We start from the raw sequence: 17,731 nt of genomic DNA, 5'->3' as shown, positions 1-17,731 counted from the left end.
GGGAATCAGGGGCGGAGGGGAGGAGTGTGCTGTCGCAGAATGGGGTGGGCGGTTGGGGTCTCATAACTATGTAAAAAAAAAAACTTTCTGTATGGGAGACCAACTTGAAATGTAAACTTCATTTAAATACAACAATTAAAAAAAAAAAAATTCAGGATGCTGGTTCCAGGGGAAGGCTTTCTTTTACTGTTGGCTCTGGGGGAAGGTCCTTGTCATCAATCTTCCCCTGGTCTAGGAGCTTCTCAGCACAGGGACCCTGAGTCCAAAGGACACACTGCTCCTGGCACTTCTTTCTTGGTGGTAAGAAGGTCCCTCTGTCTCTCTTTTCACTTCTCTCTTTTATATCTCCAAAGAGACTGACTCAAGATGTAACCTAATCTTGTAGATTGAGTCCTGCCTTATTAATGTCATTGCTTCTAATCCTGCCTCATTAACATCATAGAGGTAGGATTTACAACACACAGGAAAATCACATCATATGACAAAATGGTGGACAATCACACAGTACTGGGAATCATGGCCTAGCCAAGTTGATGTACATTTTTGGAGGACACAATTCAGTCCATAACAGCGTGCGTCAGGGTTGTATCCTTTCACCATACTTATTCCATCTGTTTGCTGAGCAAATAATCCGAGAAGCTGGAATATGTGAAGAGGAATGCAGCATCAGGATTGGAGGAAGGTTCATTAATAACCCCTGATACGCAGATGTCACAACCTTGCACGCTGAAACTGAAGAGAACTTGAAGCCCTTAATGATGAAGATCAAACACCACAGCCTTCAGCATGGATTACACCTCAACATAAAGAAAACAAAAATCCTCACAACTGGACCAATAAGGAACATCACCATAAATGGAGAAAAAACTGAAGTTGTCAAGGATTTCATTTTACTTGGATCCACAATCAACACCCATGGAAGCAGCAGTCAAGAAATCAAAAGGTGCACTGTATTGGGCAAATCTGCTGCAAAAGACCTCTTTAAAGAGTTAAAAAGCGAAGATATTACTTGAAGGACTAAGGTGCACCTGACCCAAGCCATGGTGTTTTCAATCACCTCCTATGCATGAGAAAGCTGGACAATGAGTAAGGAAGACTGAAGAAGAATTGATGCCTTTGAATTATGGTGTTGGCGAAGAATATTGAATCCACCATGGACTGCTAGAAGAATGAACGAATCTGTTTTGGAAGAAGTACAGCCAGAACGCTCCTTAGAAGCAAGGATGGTGATACTTCATCTCACATGCTTTGGACATGTTATCAGGAGGGCCCAGTCCCTGGAGAAGGACATCATGGTTGGTAAAGTAGAGGGTCAGGGAAAAAGAGGAAGACCCTCAACAAGATGGATTAACACAGTGGCTGCAACAATGGGCTCAAGCATTAACGATTATGAGGATGGTACAAGACCTGGCAGCGTTCTGTTCTGTTGTACATAGGGTCGTTATGAGTGGGAAACCACTTGACAGCACCCAACAACAACATATCTCTTAGCACTTCGTGGTTAGATTGGGCATAAAGTCCCATAAACATTTTTTCCACAGTCAGGTTGACCTTCTCTTTCAAAGAGACCAGGAACAAAAATACAAAATAAGAGAGAGGAATGGGAGTTTGGGAAAATGGAAATGTCCAGAGGATAGAACAGGAGACTTGACCTCAACAGGTCAACTGAAGTATTAACTAATCCAGGTCCATTTCTGAGCAGTATTCTAGGGGATTCCTAAATCCTATTGTTCAGAGTGGAAGACCCAACTCAATAATTTCCACATATACATTTTAGTGACATTGATTCCATTCTTCAAGTTGTACAACCATTCTTTCTATCCTTTCCCAAATCATTCCACTACCATGAACATAAAATCAATGCTCCCTAAGCAAAAACTTCTCCTTTTCCCCTTCTTCCTACACCTGATAGCCACAAATAATCTTTGGTTTCTATATACTTGCTTACTTCATATAAGTGAGATCATACACTATTTGTCCTTTTGTGACTGACTTATTTTGCTCAGCATGATGTTTTCAAGGTTCATCCATGTTTTGGCAAGCATACGGACTTCATTTCTCTTTATGGCTGAGTAGTATTCCATGTGTGTATATATCACATTTTATTTATCCATGCATCCATTGATGCCCATTGGTTTTTTAGAGTGTGTTAATTTCCTTTTATTTGTGAATTTACAAATTTCCTTCTGTTATTGATTTGTAATTTCATTCCATTGTGGCAAAGAACATACTTTGTATGATATCAATCCTTTTAAATTTATTGAGACTTGTTTTATTGCCTAACATATGATCCAGCCTGGAGAATGTTCCATGTACATTTGAAAAGAATGTGTATTCTGTTGTCGTTGGGCAGAATGTTCTATATACATCTGTTAGGTCTAGTTAGTTTATTTATAGTGTTGTCTAAATCTTCTATTTCTTTATTATCTTCTGCCTAGTTGTCTATCCATTATCGAAAGTGAAGTATTGAAGCTTCCAGCTATTGTTGCTGAACTGTCTATTTCTCCCTTCAATTCTCTCAGTTTTTGTCTCTGTATTTTGTTGTTAGGTGCATATATGATCATAGTTGTTAGATCTTCTTGATGGGTTGACCGTTTTAGCATTATATAATACTTCACTTTTGTCTAATAACAACTTTTGTCCTAAAGCCTATTTTGTCTGATATTTGTAGCCACTCTAGTTCTATTTTGCATGATTTTTTTCCCCATGATTTCACTTTCAATCTATTTGTGTCTCTTGTAGACAGCATATCATTTAATCATGTTGTTTTAGTCCACTCTGCGAATCTCTGCCTTTACATTGGAGTGTTTAATCCATTTACTTTTACTGATAAGGTAGGATTTACCTCTGCCATTTTGTAGTTTTCTATATGTCTTATGTCTTTTTTGTTTCACTATTCTTTTACTACTGCTGTCTTTTGTGTTAAATATATATTTTCCAGTGTATCATTGTAATTCTCCTGCCATTTATTTTTATATATTCTTGAGTTATTTTATTAGTAGTTTGCCTGGGAATTACAAATAACAATGTTAATTTATGACAGTCTAGTTTGGATTAATACCCACTTAATTTCAATAGTATACAAACACTTTGCTTCTGTATAGCTCCATTTGCTCCCCCTCCTTTGTGCTGTTATACTCATATAAACTGCATCTTTATACACAGCATACTCATCAACACAGATTTTCAATTATTGCTTTATGTAGTTTTCTTTTAAATCAGATAGGAGAAAAGATGAATTAGAAACATTATAAATATACATTTATACTGTCTTTTATATTTTCCTATGTAGTTACCTTTACTTGTTCACCTTACTTCTCCATGTGGAGTTTAGTTACTGTCTAGTGTCCTTTCATATTCAGTGTGAAGGACTCTCTTTAGTATTTCTTGCAGGGCAGGTTTACTAGTGATAAATTCTCATAGATTTTTGTTCGCCTGTGAATGTCTTAATTTCTTTGTCATTTTTGAAGGTTAGTTTTTCTGGATATAGAATTCCTAGTTGACAGTCTCTTTCTTTCAACACTGACTATTTCAACCCACTGCCTTCAGCTCCCTATGGTTTCTGATAAGAAATAAGCTATCAATCTTATTGATGATCACTTTTACATGATGAATTCTCTCTTGTTGCTTTCAAGATTCTCTCTTTCTCTTCAGATTTCAACAGTATGATTATGATGTATCCACTCCTTCTCATGAAATGTGACTTGTTGTGAAGGTGGGAGGTGGGCTGAAGGTCACACAACATGAAAATGTACTCCCATCCTTCTCATACTATGCACACCCCTGAAGGACATGGGATAGGATAAGCACAGTCCAACTTCTTACAGATTCAACGTTCTTCAAATATTTGGAAAGCAACCCCATTTTTTTTTTTTTTTACTATTAAAGCATACACAAATGTACTATGAAAGAGAATACAAATGGATGAAATCTTAAAATAAGCCTTGAGACTTAAAAAAATTTTATGATTGAGGCAGGTTGCCTTGGCCAAACCACTGAACCCTTGAGGTACATGTAATCACTCTCCTTAGCTGTTAGGGATACATAGGTGGAAGGGTTTGAGAAGAAATGGTAATCACCTTTGAGCTTGAGATTCTGAATTTCCAGTAGACATCATGAGATGAATAAAGCTTCCTAGGATCCAAATGTGTCTGTTTCATTTCTATGCTATCCCCAGGCCTCTAGGGGGACTGTCATGGATTGAATTACTTCCCCCAAAAAATGTGTATATCAATTTGGCTAAGCCATGATTACCAGTATTGTGTGGTTGTCCTCCATTTTGTGATTGCAATTTTATGTTAAAGAGAGTTAGGGTGGGATTGTAACACCCTTACTAAGGTCACATCCCTGATCCAATGAAAAGGGAGTTTCCCTGGGGTATGGCCTGCATCACCTTTTATCTTACAAGAGATAAAAGGAAAAGGAAGCATGCAGAGAGTTGGGGACCTCATACCACCAAGAAAGTAGTGCCAGGAGAAGAGTGCATCCTTTGGACCTGAGGTTCCTGCACTGAGATGCTCCCAGACCAAGGAAGACTGATGCATCACAAGGACCTTCCTCCAGAGCCAACAGAGACAGAAGGCCTTCCCCTGGAGCTGATGCCTTGAATTTGGACTTGTAACCTACTGGACTGTGAGAGAATAAATGTCTCTTTGTTAAAAGCCATCCACTTGTGGTATTTCTGTTATAGCAGCATTAGATGACTAAGACAGGGACCTAAGCTATAGATGGAGGGTGGTCCTGCTAACAGTAACTATAATAAGAGACAGCTGTGGTAACTAACAACCTGGTGCTGTGAGAATCCAAATGGAGTCAGAACAATATGTTCTGAAGATATGATCCTTCTAAGTGCCAGAAATCAAAGTTATAGATCTGCCTAATGGGTTGGTCACAGATAACTTCTTCTTTTCAAAACCTGAGGACAAACTCTGATATTAATGACTTTCAATTATCACAAGCAGCTGGAAAAGCCATAAAAAGACTTCTAGCACAAAAGCTGAAAGTGCCTAGCCTTGGTTGACTGACACTGTAAGCAGACTCTTTTGTAATGCCCGCAGGCATCATAGGTAAGAGCATTTAAAGAATTTCCTTAAAAAAATAAAGTTGAAGGTTTAGAGAAACTGTGATAACAACCACAGTTCAGTCAAGAAGATGTTTTTCTCTGGGTGTTACTCTAATAATTTATTTTCCTTAAACATTCTAAAACATAGAGAGTAATTAGAAAATAGCTAAAGGTTTAAATATTTATTTTATAAGGTTATAGCCTATAGAAAAAATAGATCTCAAGTATAGCAACTGTATCCATGTAACAATAATAAGTTACACATCTTCACTAGGGAAATATTGGTGAAAATTTAAAATACCCCCTTATATTGATGTGTTCATATCAACAAAAATAATTATGGACATCCAAGATGTGATCTAGTTTTGAAGTTCAAGAAAGCAGTAGGTAAAAAATTGCAGTTAGTTTCCACATTAGTAATAGATGCACCTTACCTAATGACCAATTTCACAGGCTCAGGTGATCCGTTGACATTGATTAGGAATTCTTCTTCGAAGTGCCCCAGGATGGCAGAACTGAAGGAGATCTGTATAGCTTGGACTCCATTTGGTTGGATAATGCCTTCTCTGGGATTGAAAACAAAGCAGGCCCCCAAAGCCGTAGTTGGAGGCATTACATTGAAGAGGGTGTCAATGCTCCCTTTGTTGGACAGTATTGTCTATATCAATAAAAAGGCAAGAATGAAAAGGTAGACAATGGACCCCTTTTTCCAAGCCTTAAATTGATCTATTTCATATAATCACGTGACTGTATTGTTTGGCACCAGTTAACACACAGAAAGTTAAAGGAATTAGAACCAAAGAAAAGCTCTAGAGGAAAAATGAACAACCTGATGTCTTGAATATTTGAAGATAGGAATCCCAAGCCAGAAAGTAATCCTGTATTTTTACTCTCCTCTTGGAGCCCTGGTAGTGAAGTGGTTAAGAGCTATGGCTGTTAACCAGTAAGGTCGGCAGTTTGAATCCTCCAGCCACTCATCGGAAGTCCTACGAGCCAGTTCTACTCTGTCCTGTAGGGTCTCTATCAGTCGGAATCAACTCGACAGCAAGGAGGTTTTTCTTTAGATTCGACTTAATCAAACATTATAGTCATGCTATAAAGACTGATTATAATCACATCTATTGATAAAAAGCTTTAAAATACCTTTTTTTTAATACTCTCTATAAAGTAACTGAGGGGAGTTAGGTATTTCTATTATACATATGAGAAGGCTGAAATTAAAAGGCATACTGAAAAATAAAAACCAAGTCAGAAAAGAGGAGCAAGAACTACCTAAGCCTATGCTTACAACGTAGCTTGAAGAATGTAAAAGAGACTTCATTGTGGATCCTCAAGGACAAGGATTCTCTTTGCTGTGCTATTAGATTTCATCCTATTGGGATATTTTAATCTCAACCTCTATTGGATAATTATTTTGGGATGCTTAAGCAAGGAATTAGTTTGCTTTAGAACAGTTTTATTCCTATATGCTAGTGTTCTGGAACCATATTGTTGTCCATAATTGGTTACATGTTAGATTTTGTGTGTATATGTAAAGAACTCACATCTGGCATTGAGAATTCTCTACAACTGGCCTCAGTCTACTGCTCCTGCTCCCACTTCCCACAATTCTTGTGCATGAACCTGAAGTACAGCCACACTTTTCTATTTCTGTGCTTCCAAAGACACCACTCTAATCCTGTGCCAGTGCTGTCTTTGCACCTGAATGGGTGAACAGCATGTTCTCTTGAATTATGTAGGAATTGTCCTCAACTTACACTTAAGGCATTGGAGGACAAAGAACACAGGAGATTGCAAAGAAACATTGAAAAAGGTAGCAAGAAAAGGTGGGGCATGCCAGGAACTTGCAGCTGAGAGAGGAGAATTTCCAGAAGTGGGCAAATGTGGACAGAGGTCAAGGAGAACAGGCTCTGAGAAAAGGTTACAGATTTTTTACTTTTAATTAGAGGTCATCCCTGACTTTGAAGAAGGGAGCAATTCCAATGGAGTGTGACTGCAGAAGCCAGAGTACAAATGCTTAAGGAGTGAATGAGTGTAGAGGAAATAGTGGTTGACTATTCTAGATTCCTCTTCTCAGAAGATTAATAGTGAAAAGTGAGAAAGGAGTGACAAAGCTGTAGGAAGGTGTGATAGATGAGACTGAGTATATTTGTATTAAATGAGATGATGCATACAGAGTGCCTGACTCAGTGGCTGGCCTAGAGTAAGCACAAACGAAGTTTGTTGTTGTAATAGAGGGCCAGATAACCAAGGGAATGGGGTCTGGGAGGATGTGAAGAAGAATGGGTCCATGCCCTGAGGCTACCTCCTGAGAAGCTGGGAAGAGGGAATCAAAAGCATTTATAAGATAGGGTCAGGGTCCCTTATGGAGGAAGACAACTACTTCAGCTAAGAGACGAGGGAATGCATCACAATGGATATATAAATAACTGCTGCTTGATAGTTTATTATCTTTTTAATATATATTTCCCATTTCCTTCTTTTGTTTTAAGTTCCCAGGTTACTAGGAATCATGCCTTATCCTTTATTCCTTTTAAAAAAGACCATGTAGCAACATGATTATGACCAGGTACTCTGAAGCCAAACTGCCTGGGTTCAAATCCTAGCTCTGTCACTGACTTACCAGCTGTGTAACCTTATACAAGGGAGCACTGGCAGTGCAGTGGTTAAGTGCTCAGTTTGAACCCACCGGCCACTCCACAGGGAGAAAGATGTGGCAGTCTGCTTCAGTAAAGATTACAGGCTTGGAAACCCTATGGGGGCAGTTCTACTCTGTCCTACAGGGTCGCTATGAGTTGGAATTGACTTGATGGCAATGGGTTTGGTTTTCTGGTTAACCTTGTACAACCTACTTAGCTTCTCCATGCCCTAGTTTCCCCATCTGTAAAACGGGGTTACTACTACTACTACTTTTTATGTAACTCTTAGAACAGTGCCTGGCAAATAGTGCTAATAAATGATAGTGATTGTTATTTATATCCCCAGGGCCAAGCAGGATCAGTTTAACTGTGTTTAAGAAGCGATTGACATATATTAGTGGCAACTCATGACTCTGTTCTCCTTTCTGAGAAGATGCACAGACTGACTTTTTTTGGGTTAATGACGATGTTTTACCCAGATTTTCTGTAAGGTGTCAGTTCCTTCATTTTCAAAAATATGCGTGTCATTTTTCTCCCCCTGACAAGGGAGTACCTACTTACATATACAGACTCCAACAAATCGTTTGGGACAAAATTCTAAAGCCTTTTGATTACTGGTAACACCTTTACCCTTGCAGCCCAACTCCTTGGAGAGGAGAATATTTATAATAGAACTTCACTTCTCATTTGTTTTCCTTCCTAATTACACTGGGGAATAGTGTATACTCATTGTGGGGGGGGGGTGAGTGGGTTATGGCTTCTTTTTTATGTATCTGCTAAGCTCAGCAATGACTAAGGGCAATAGCTAGTTATTCAAATTTGTCTCCAGTAGGTAATGTAACAAGTGGAAAGAGAGATGCAATGAGGCATCAGCATTAAATACGCAGAAAGTGCAAAATATCCTCATAAGAAGCACCTTACCATGTCCTTCTCTGCCACTGCACAGCTCTCAGAACTGTCCAGTGTGATGCATCACCTCATTTCACACTTATCTGGATGCTGTGGTTTGCTTTACTTTAAAACCTGGGAGGGTGGGAAATGGTGGCATAAAGTACACTTCTGTTAAATTTGTAAGAAACTGTTATTACATTCAGGGAAACTCTATCCATTCTGGATCAGAACAAAAGGTCTTTTTCTGATGTGCTGTAAGTAAGGTGCAGTCTGTAAGGTGTAAGGGAAATTCTTACTGGGTAAATTACAGACAGAATATAAGCTTAATAACAACTACTGTACCTTTTTATTTTCCTTCCTTCTCTCAAAATTCAATACAAGATAATGCAGCATAGTAGGTATGCACTTTCAAATTTATGACAGTTATGTGAGTGATTTCTTCATTAAAATTAATATCATCATGATATTAACATCTCTGTTTAACTTATACATCATCCCATTAAGGCCAGAATCTCCCTAGTAAATGCGGAGATGAAGGACACCATAGGTAGCTCTTGACAGCACTGAGCACCTTGCTCCCGCTGCCAGGTTAAGCTGTGGCTGAGAGCAGAGTTGGCTATAGGCCGCCGGGCTTGCGCCACCTGAAGAGAGTGGGATGCTGAGAGCCCAAAGGATTGAAAGGCCAGCAAAAGGCCTTCTTTTCCGGCACAGCATATAGACCCCTAAAGTAACTCAGTGCTCACTAACACTAACCAGTTACTCAATGCCTGTGGCACAGTCAGGTTTGCTGTTCACCAAGCCCATTTCCCAGACTTCCTTGCAGTTAACCAAAAAAAACCAAACTGGTTGCCGTTGAGTTGATTCCAACTCCCTTGCAGTTAGGTATAGCCAATGATGTGAATGAAAGTGATATATGTCACCTCCAGTACTACCTCCTATAAAAATCTCACATGCTTTTATTATTACCTCTATAAGAATACAAACGTTCAATTTAGGAACATTTCTAAAATAAAATTTTAATGAGTATAGTTTGATATAGTTCAAAAAAGTGCCCTAGATACAAATTTAGTGATGAGGTGACACTGAGGAAACTCTGATCCTGAAGAACCCAAGAGTGTATCATATAAAAGAATCATTTCATGCTTTCTTGGAAAGACAAAGCAGGGAGGTCTCTTCCAGAAACCACAATGACTGGCTTTTTAAAATGTGGATTGGAGAATGTGCATTCAGAGAAAATTCTAAAGTGTGAAAACAGCTATCCTCATTAGGACATTCTGGAAAATGTAAAAGGTTCTCTGTCCACTTATCTGTAGAATTTGTAGTCAGTGAACAAGCACCAAACAGATGGGGGATGTATTTATGGTTCTCCCCTTTGCAATATGCAATATGATGAAGTTAAGACCAATTAAATGATGGCTTTGATATTTTTTAGCTCTTGGTAAAATTAGAGGAGGCTGCAGAAGATGGAAAAGGTTGCTCCCCCATCAAGGCTAGAAGAGAGAAGAAAGAGTCAGAGTGTTTTAGAGTCTGAATAAAAGAGAATTAGTACAAGTAAGGGCAAATGAATGTGACTATAACACATTTTCTATAAAATGAAAACAAGCACAAAGTAAAACAACAACAAAAGCAGAGCATTGTTTAAAGTCTCAATAATTCTGCTGCTTACCTCATAACAATGTATAGATCCAACAAAAACTTTCCCAATATCCAGCAATTCAAAGTCGAAATGAATCTTAGGTCCCATTCCTTCCCCTTTGATTCGGAGGGGCAGGCGTAGCTCTCGGCCTGTAAAAACAATTCACTCTATTACCCAAAATGGCACTGCACCATAACTTGGTACCAATGTAAACGATCAAGATCACTGTACCATTTCCCTGCACTGCACTGAGGGAACTGCAATTTCACCAATGCTGAAGATTTGTCTTATCTATAGGATATGGGAATAATGTTAGTTTCTTACCCTTAGGCTGACATTTTAGTAGGAAAAGAAAAAAAAAGTAAAATTTTTCTTAACCCAATTCTTAACATTATTCTGAAATTTCCTATAAGGAAAGTAATTTCAATCAGAGAAGGAGAATGAGAAGGAGAATAAAATGAGAGCTACCATGCTGCACATCTCCAAGGGTAATGTTTACCTTGATCCTCCCCAGATCTAGGAAGATACAGGATGTTAAGGATCGGAGTCTAGCAGTCTTACCTGACCCTTCCTTTGCAGAGTTTCTTTCATATAGAGGTAATGGAATCCACTTAACAGTATCTATTACACCACACCCACGATGGACTCAGGATCAATAAAGAGCACATACCCTTTGAAACAGTAATTTTGGTTTCTTAAATGGAAATATCTTTGTCTGATAATACATGATCATCATAAAAAATTATACAGAATGTGGAAAATTTTCGCATAATTCCACCACCCAAAGATAAACCACTGTTAACATTTTCTGCCCATCTGTTCATACTTAATCATATCTAAATATTATTAATGTAAACTAGAGCAACCTGCTTTTTTCACTTAATAATGCATCTGGAACATCTTCTCATATCACCACCTAGAGATCTAGCTTATCCTTAATGGCTACATGGTTGACTGTAGGAAGGTAAATATTAAAATTTTTTTTAAATTGAGGTGAAATTCATTTCACATAAAATTAACCATTTTAAAGTGAACAACACAGTGGCATTTAGTACATTCACAATGTTGTACAATCACCACCTCTCTCTAGTTCCAAAACAGTTTCATCACCCCAAAATGAAACCCCCCCTCATTGCTCCACAGTCTTCACCCCATAGTCCCTGGCAACTACCAATCTGCATTCTGCCTCTATGGATTTACCTATTCTGGATATTTCATAAAAATGGAATCATAAAATATGTGATCTTTTCAGTCTGGCTTCTTTCACTTAGCATGTTTTTGAGGTTCATCCGTGTTGTAGCACACATCAGAACTTCATTTCTCTTTATGGCTGAATAATATTCCATTGTATGGGTATTCCACACTTTATCCATTCATCCCTTGATGGACATTTGGGCTGTTTCCATCTTTTGGCAATTGTGAAGAGTGCTGCTATGAACATGCATGTACATGTATTTGTTTGAATATCTACTTTCAATTCTTTTGGGAATATACCTAAGAGTGCAATTGCTGAGTCATACAGTAATTCTATGTTTAACTTTTTGAGGAACTGTTAAACTGTTTTTCATAATGACTGAATCATTTTACGAAGTCCCACAAGGTAAATATTTTTTAACTAGTCCTTCCTTTTGCACATTTATGTGATTTCCAACTTTTCACTACAACAAACGTCCTGGAATACATATCTATGAACAGTTGTCCTATATTTTATTTAAGCACATTAAAGATATCATTCTGTTGTTTCTTGTCTTCTACTATTTCTGTTGAGAAGTCAGCTCATTGTCTTACTGTTCATTTAAAATAATATGCCTTTTCTTTTGACTGCTTTTAAGATTTTCTTTTTGTCTGTAGTTTTCAGCAGTTTCACTGTGATGTTCCCAGGTGTGGTTGTATTTATCCATCTTGGGATTTGTAGCACTTCTTGAATGGATTAATCCACTTCTTCTCGATTAATACTTTCATCTGTTTTGGAAAAATTTCAGTCATTCTCTGTTCAAATATTGTTTCTCCATTTTCTTACTTCTCTCCTTCCGAGACTCTTCCTCCCCCCTCTCTCTCTCTCTATATATATATATGGCCTTTTTGCCCTATTCCATTTGACTCTCATGCTCTTTTCTATATTTTGTCTCTACATGCATCCATGTGGATATTTTGATTTAACTAAATTTCAGTTTACAAAATCTATCTCTGCCTATACCTAATATGCTGTTAAAATCATCTGTTGGGGTCTTAATTTGCTAGCACGGCTTTTGATTGCTAGAATTTCCATTAGATTTTTAAAACATAGTTTCTGAGCCTCTGGCAAAATTCTTAACCATGTCTTTTACTAAGAACATTTAAAAAATCTATCTCTGTGAGTTTATTTCTATTATTTATCTTGGTTTCCTATCTGATTGTCTTATCTTCCCATATGCCTTATTATTTCTGACTGAGTGCTGATCAGTGAATATAAAAAACTGTACTGGTAATTTGAATCCCTATGAAGATGTTGTCTCCCTCCAGCTTCTGTCTGGTGACTAGCAGAGATTAGCAATCCCGGATCACCTTAATCTTAATTTTTCTCAATATGATTTCATGAGAGACTTAAGCCCTGCAGAAAAATTATTTGAGTGACTATTTCTCAATTCTCCTGTAAGGATATATAGCTAGTACCATTCCAGATACAAAAGAAAGAAGTTATTCCTTATATATAATAGATGCCTTAGAACATGAAGGATTCTCTCCATCTTAATCCAATTGATGATTGAAAATTAATACAAAGCTGAACTTCAGTGCTTTGCTGAACTTCAGTGCTTGTAAGGGCCGGTCCATTTCCAGTCCCTATTTCATTGGGTCTGACACTATAGCCTGGGGGGATTACTAGGGCCCTTCCTCCTTGAGCATCCCATGAATTCCTGTGTTTTATTCCTTAGACCTATTTACTTTTCAGCCTCTCTGTAGTGCCTCTAAGGATAAAGTGGTCCCGAAAGACTGGCTGTCTTGGTTTCCTTCTTCTCCTGGATCTTGGTCCCATAATCTCTCACTATACCGGTATTTAAAGAATATTTTGCCTAGCTTTTCTAGTTGTTCTTAGAGAGAGGATTGATCTAAATTATCCAGTCCATCATTATTGTAAGTAGAATTGGCAGAACAAAGGGGTGCACATTAACACTGTGGCAGCTATAGCCATATTGCCCTCCAGAAAGACTGAAGTAATTTATACATATAACAACAGTATTTAAGCATTCTTGTCTCTCCACACCCTCCCCAGCAGTAGGTACCACTATTGAAAATATTTGGTAGTTTTGATAAGTTTTCCTTAAATTTCTACCACTTAAATTTCAAATTCTTTAAAGAAACAGGCTATATTTCTTCTGTATGTAACATATTGACACATTGCCTGGCAACACAGTGAACAATCAGTATGGAAGTATTAATGTGATTAAAAGAAACAGGAGCATTCCTAGCAGTAGCTGGGACAGCAGATTTATTCAAAGAGTTATTCCCTCCATCTGATCCATGGAAAAGAGGTTCCTCTAAAGATCAAGTGTTGGTGATGACAATACTCTAGAACAGAAGTAAAACTTTCTGGGATCCCAAAGCTCACCACCTGCCTCCATTATTTTAGAGCTCTAATCTATTGCCAATAATTTGCACTCATTGGTCAAGAGAAAAGTATCTTGATAAGAACTCAACTTTCAGAATAGCCAAGAGAGAATTGTAAATATATCATGGAATGAACTGCAGGACTATTTATAAATGTCAGACCTAAAGCTTTCCCCGTCTGTTACCTCGACTGCCTTCCTTTAAAAAAAAAGGAGATGTGTTGTATTAAACAATGAACCAATGTTCCTTTGGGAATTATGAATTACTTCAAAGGAGTCTGTCTTATTTGTAGGTAGCCACCTCCCTCACCCAGGACAGAGGGGGAGTATAAAGTAATATCTAACCTTGCATTTGCAAAAGTTAGTTTGAATTTTAGGGTCATATTACAAACGCTGCTTTCCACAAGATTTTGTAAGCAGGGATTTTTCTTGTCCTGGCAGAAAGCAGCAAGATGGAAAAGCCTGAAGAAAATAGTAAGCTCTAAGTACAGACTGGAGCCCTGGTAGCAAAGTGGCTAAGAGCTCAGGCTGCTAACCAAAAGGTCAGTAGTTCGAACACACCAGTCACTCATTGGAAACCCTATGGGTTAGTTCTACTCTGTCCTACAGGGTCACTATGAGTTGGAATTGACTTGCCAGCAATGAGTTTGGTTTTTTTTTTTTTTTAAGTACAGATTACTTATCAGACAGAAAAATATTAAAATGTTTCTAAAAACAGGGCAGTTTCCCATCTATGGTTACAGTAGTCTTGGTTTCACACATGATAAGCAGAGGGATGCACTACATAACCCTTTGTTGTACTGTTAGGTGCCATTGAGTTGGTTCCAACTCATAGTTACCCTATGTACAAGAGAACAAAACAGTGCCAGGTCTTGCACTATCCTCACAATCATTGCTATGTTTGAGCCCATTGTTGCAATCACTGCGTTAGTCCATCTCCTTGAGGGTCTTCCTCTTTTTTGCTGATCCTCTACTTTACCAAGCATGATGTCCTTCTCCAGGGACTGGTCCCTCCTGATAACATGTCCAAGGTATGTGAGACAAAGTCTCGCCATCCTTGCTTCTGAGGAACATTCTGGCTGTACTTCTTCCAAGATAGATTTGTTTGTTCTTCTGGCAGGCCATGGTAGATTCAATATGCCTCAACAACACCATAATTTAAAGGCATCAATTCTTCTTTGGTCTTCCTTCTTCATTGTCTAGTTTCTCATGCATAACCCCTTCAATGGGACTAAAATCCCTGAACAATAGATTCTATTGCATTAAATTCCAGAAAATGCAAACCATAGACTTTTAAAAAACTTGCCACCTAAGATCTCTCAGAAGTCCAGTATTCTACTTGAGCTCATCTCCTGTGCAGTAAGAAAGGAAATTTTTTAAGAAAAAAGTAGGAAGAAAACACTATCATTATTCACAGATTTTAGGATTGTCTATCTGGAAAATAGGAGCCCTTGGGTGATGCAAATGGCTGAGTGCTCACCTACTAGCAGAAAGGTTGGTGGTCAGAACCTACCCAGAGGTACCTCAGAAGGCAGGCCTGATGATTTGTTTCTGACAGGTCACAGCCTTGAAAACCCTATAGAGCAGTTCTACTCTGCACACATGAGGTCGCTGTGAGTTGGAATCAATTCAAGGGCAGCTAACAACAACAACAACCTGGAAAACTCAAAAGAATCTACAATTTTTAAATTAATAAGATAGTTTAGTAAGGTAGATGGTTACTAAGTCAGTATACAAAAGTCATCTGCATTTCTCTGTCCAGCACCGATCAGAAAATTTAATTTCTAAGATAATATTTATAATAGTAACAAAAATATAAAGTACCTAGAAACAAATCTATCAAAATATACTTAAGACTTTCAAGGAGTAAATCATAAAACTTTATTGAAAGATATTAGTAGCGAACTAAATAAACGGAGAGGTAGGCTATGCTCTTGAATGAGAAGACTCAATATAATCAAGACGTCAACTTTTCTCCAATTGATCTTTATCAGTGCACTATTGATCTATTAATTCAATCCACTACTAAACAAAATGCCAACAGGTGGAATTTGATGAGTTGACTATGAATTTTAAAAGTAAAATAAAAGAGCTAAGAATAACTAAGATATTCCAAAGGAAGAATAAAGTTGGGGGACTTGTTCTCTGAGATATTAAAATCTATTATAAAGCTATAGTAATTAAGATAATATGGTATTGGGACAGGAAGAGCAAAAAGACTAAGGGAACAGAATAAATAACTCAGAACAGAGGCACAAATACATGTGTATCAAAACCACAATGAGGTGCCATTTCACACCTACCAGAGGGGCAGAAGTGGAAAAGTTGATCAATACTAGGAGTAGTCAAGGTTATAGAGCACCTGTGGGTAGGAAAGTAAATTGGCACAATTCCTTTGGAGAAAGATGATTATCTAGTAAACCTAAGTATGTACATCCTACATGTCCCAGCAATTCCACTTTTAGGGATATATCCTGGAAAAGCCTGGTACCATGTACCCAGACACATATTCAAGAATGTTCATAGAAGTATTACTCCTAATGGTATGTTGTTGTTAGGCACAATGAGTTGGCTCCAACTCATAGGGATCTTATGGATAACAGAACGTAACGTTGCCTGGTCTTGTGCTATCTTCATGATTATTGGCACGTTTGAGTCCATTGTTCTGGCTATTGTGTCAGTCCATCTCATTGAGTGTTTCCTTTGTTTTGGGTGACCTTCTACTTTACCAAACATGATGTCCTTCTCTAGCAATTGGTCTTTCCTGATGATGTGTCCAAAGTAAGCAGGCCAAAGTCTCGCCATCCTCACTTCTAAGGAGTGTTGTACTTCCTCTAAGACTGATTTGTTCATTCTTATGGCAGTCTTTGCCAACAACACACTGTGAACGCATCAATTCTTTTTCTGTCTTCCTTTTTCACTGTCCAGCTGCCGCATGCATATGAGGCAACTGAAAAGACCATAGCTTGGATCAGATGCACCTTAGTCATCAAAATGACATCGCTGTTTTTTAAAATTTTAAAGAGGTCTTTTGCAGCAGACGTGCCTAATACAATATGTTGTTTGATTTCTTGACTGCTGCTTCCATGGACACTGACTATTGATCCAAGTAGACTGAATTGTTAACAACTTCAATAATCAAGAAACATTATTTTATTATGAGATTGCACTGTGATGAATTTTGAGAAAGAAAACCTATGAATATGTAGCATATTACTTATTACTCTGAGAACTTAAAAATGTTTTTAAAGATCAGAGTGATTTACCTTCAATTTCCTAAATCTAATTAAATTTTCATTCCTTAGCTAAATTAGGATCAAAATATCAAAAGCCCTAAATTGTCCTAAAAATTCAGATGTTTCCTTCTTACAATGTACAGAATAAAAATAGACAATAAAGTTTCATCTTAATTGGGTCTTTAGAGGAAGTGTATACATCTGAAATCATTTCTGCCATGCTGCCTTTCTGCACTGGACTCTGCAGTACCCATTAACAATGTTATCTAGCAATTCATTTCACAGCTTAAATCAGAAAGTGTTGCTTCCTTTTGAAGTTCCCATATGTTGATCCAAACCAAATATGTATCATTTCCTTTTGAGTTTTTTAAAAAAGATAACCTTCATGATTAAGTTAGGAATTTCTACATTCTACTGGGAAGTTAAGAGAGTTGAAAGACCAGTTTCAAAACCCAAATAAAACCATCAGTAAGTTTTTATAAATATCTAAAGTACAGGTTTAACTAATTCCAAGAAAATATGAAGATTTAAAATGAAGAAATAATTTTCAGCTGCAGATTAACCAAAATTTTAATGAAGTTGTATTTGCCATATTCAGACCTCAGCAGGTCACATCCCTGCTTAGAGCCCTTCAGTGATTCCCCACTGCACTCAGCATAATGTCCAAAGTTCCTAGTCCAACA

The 17,731-nt window shown here is 37.7% G+C and overlaps 1 protein-coding gene across 1 annotated transcript in view; it reads right to left on the bottom strand.

The window, feature by feature from the left end:
- The window catches only part of HYDIN (HYDIN axonemal central pair apparatus protein), a 359,230-nt gene that overhangs the window by 255,557 nt on the left and 85,942 nt on the right, over positions 1-17,731 (bottom strand). The window contains exons 9-10 of the mRNA XM_004387835.2: positions 10,259-10,377; positions 5,497-5,720 (exon numbers count right to left, since the gene is read on the bottom strand). Coding sequence (XP_004387892.1) covers positions 5,497-5,720; positions 10,259-10,377 — 343 coding nt within the window. The remainder of the gene's footprint in view (positions 1-5,496; positions 5,721-10,258; positions 10,378-17,731) is intronic.

The sequence above is a fragment of the Trichechus manatus genome, unplaced genomic scaffold, assembly GCF_000243295.1.
Source record: "Trichechus manatus latirostris isolate Lorelei unplaced genomic scaffold, TriManLat1.0 scaffold00194, whole genome shotgun sequence".
NCBI classification, from domain to species: Eukaryota; Metazoa; Chordata; class Mammalia; order Sirenia; family Trichechidae; genus Trichechus; species Trichechus manatus.
Note: the sequence above shows the minus strand (reverse complement) of the source record. Positions and strands in the feature narration are given on the sequence as shown.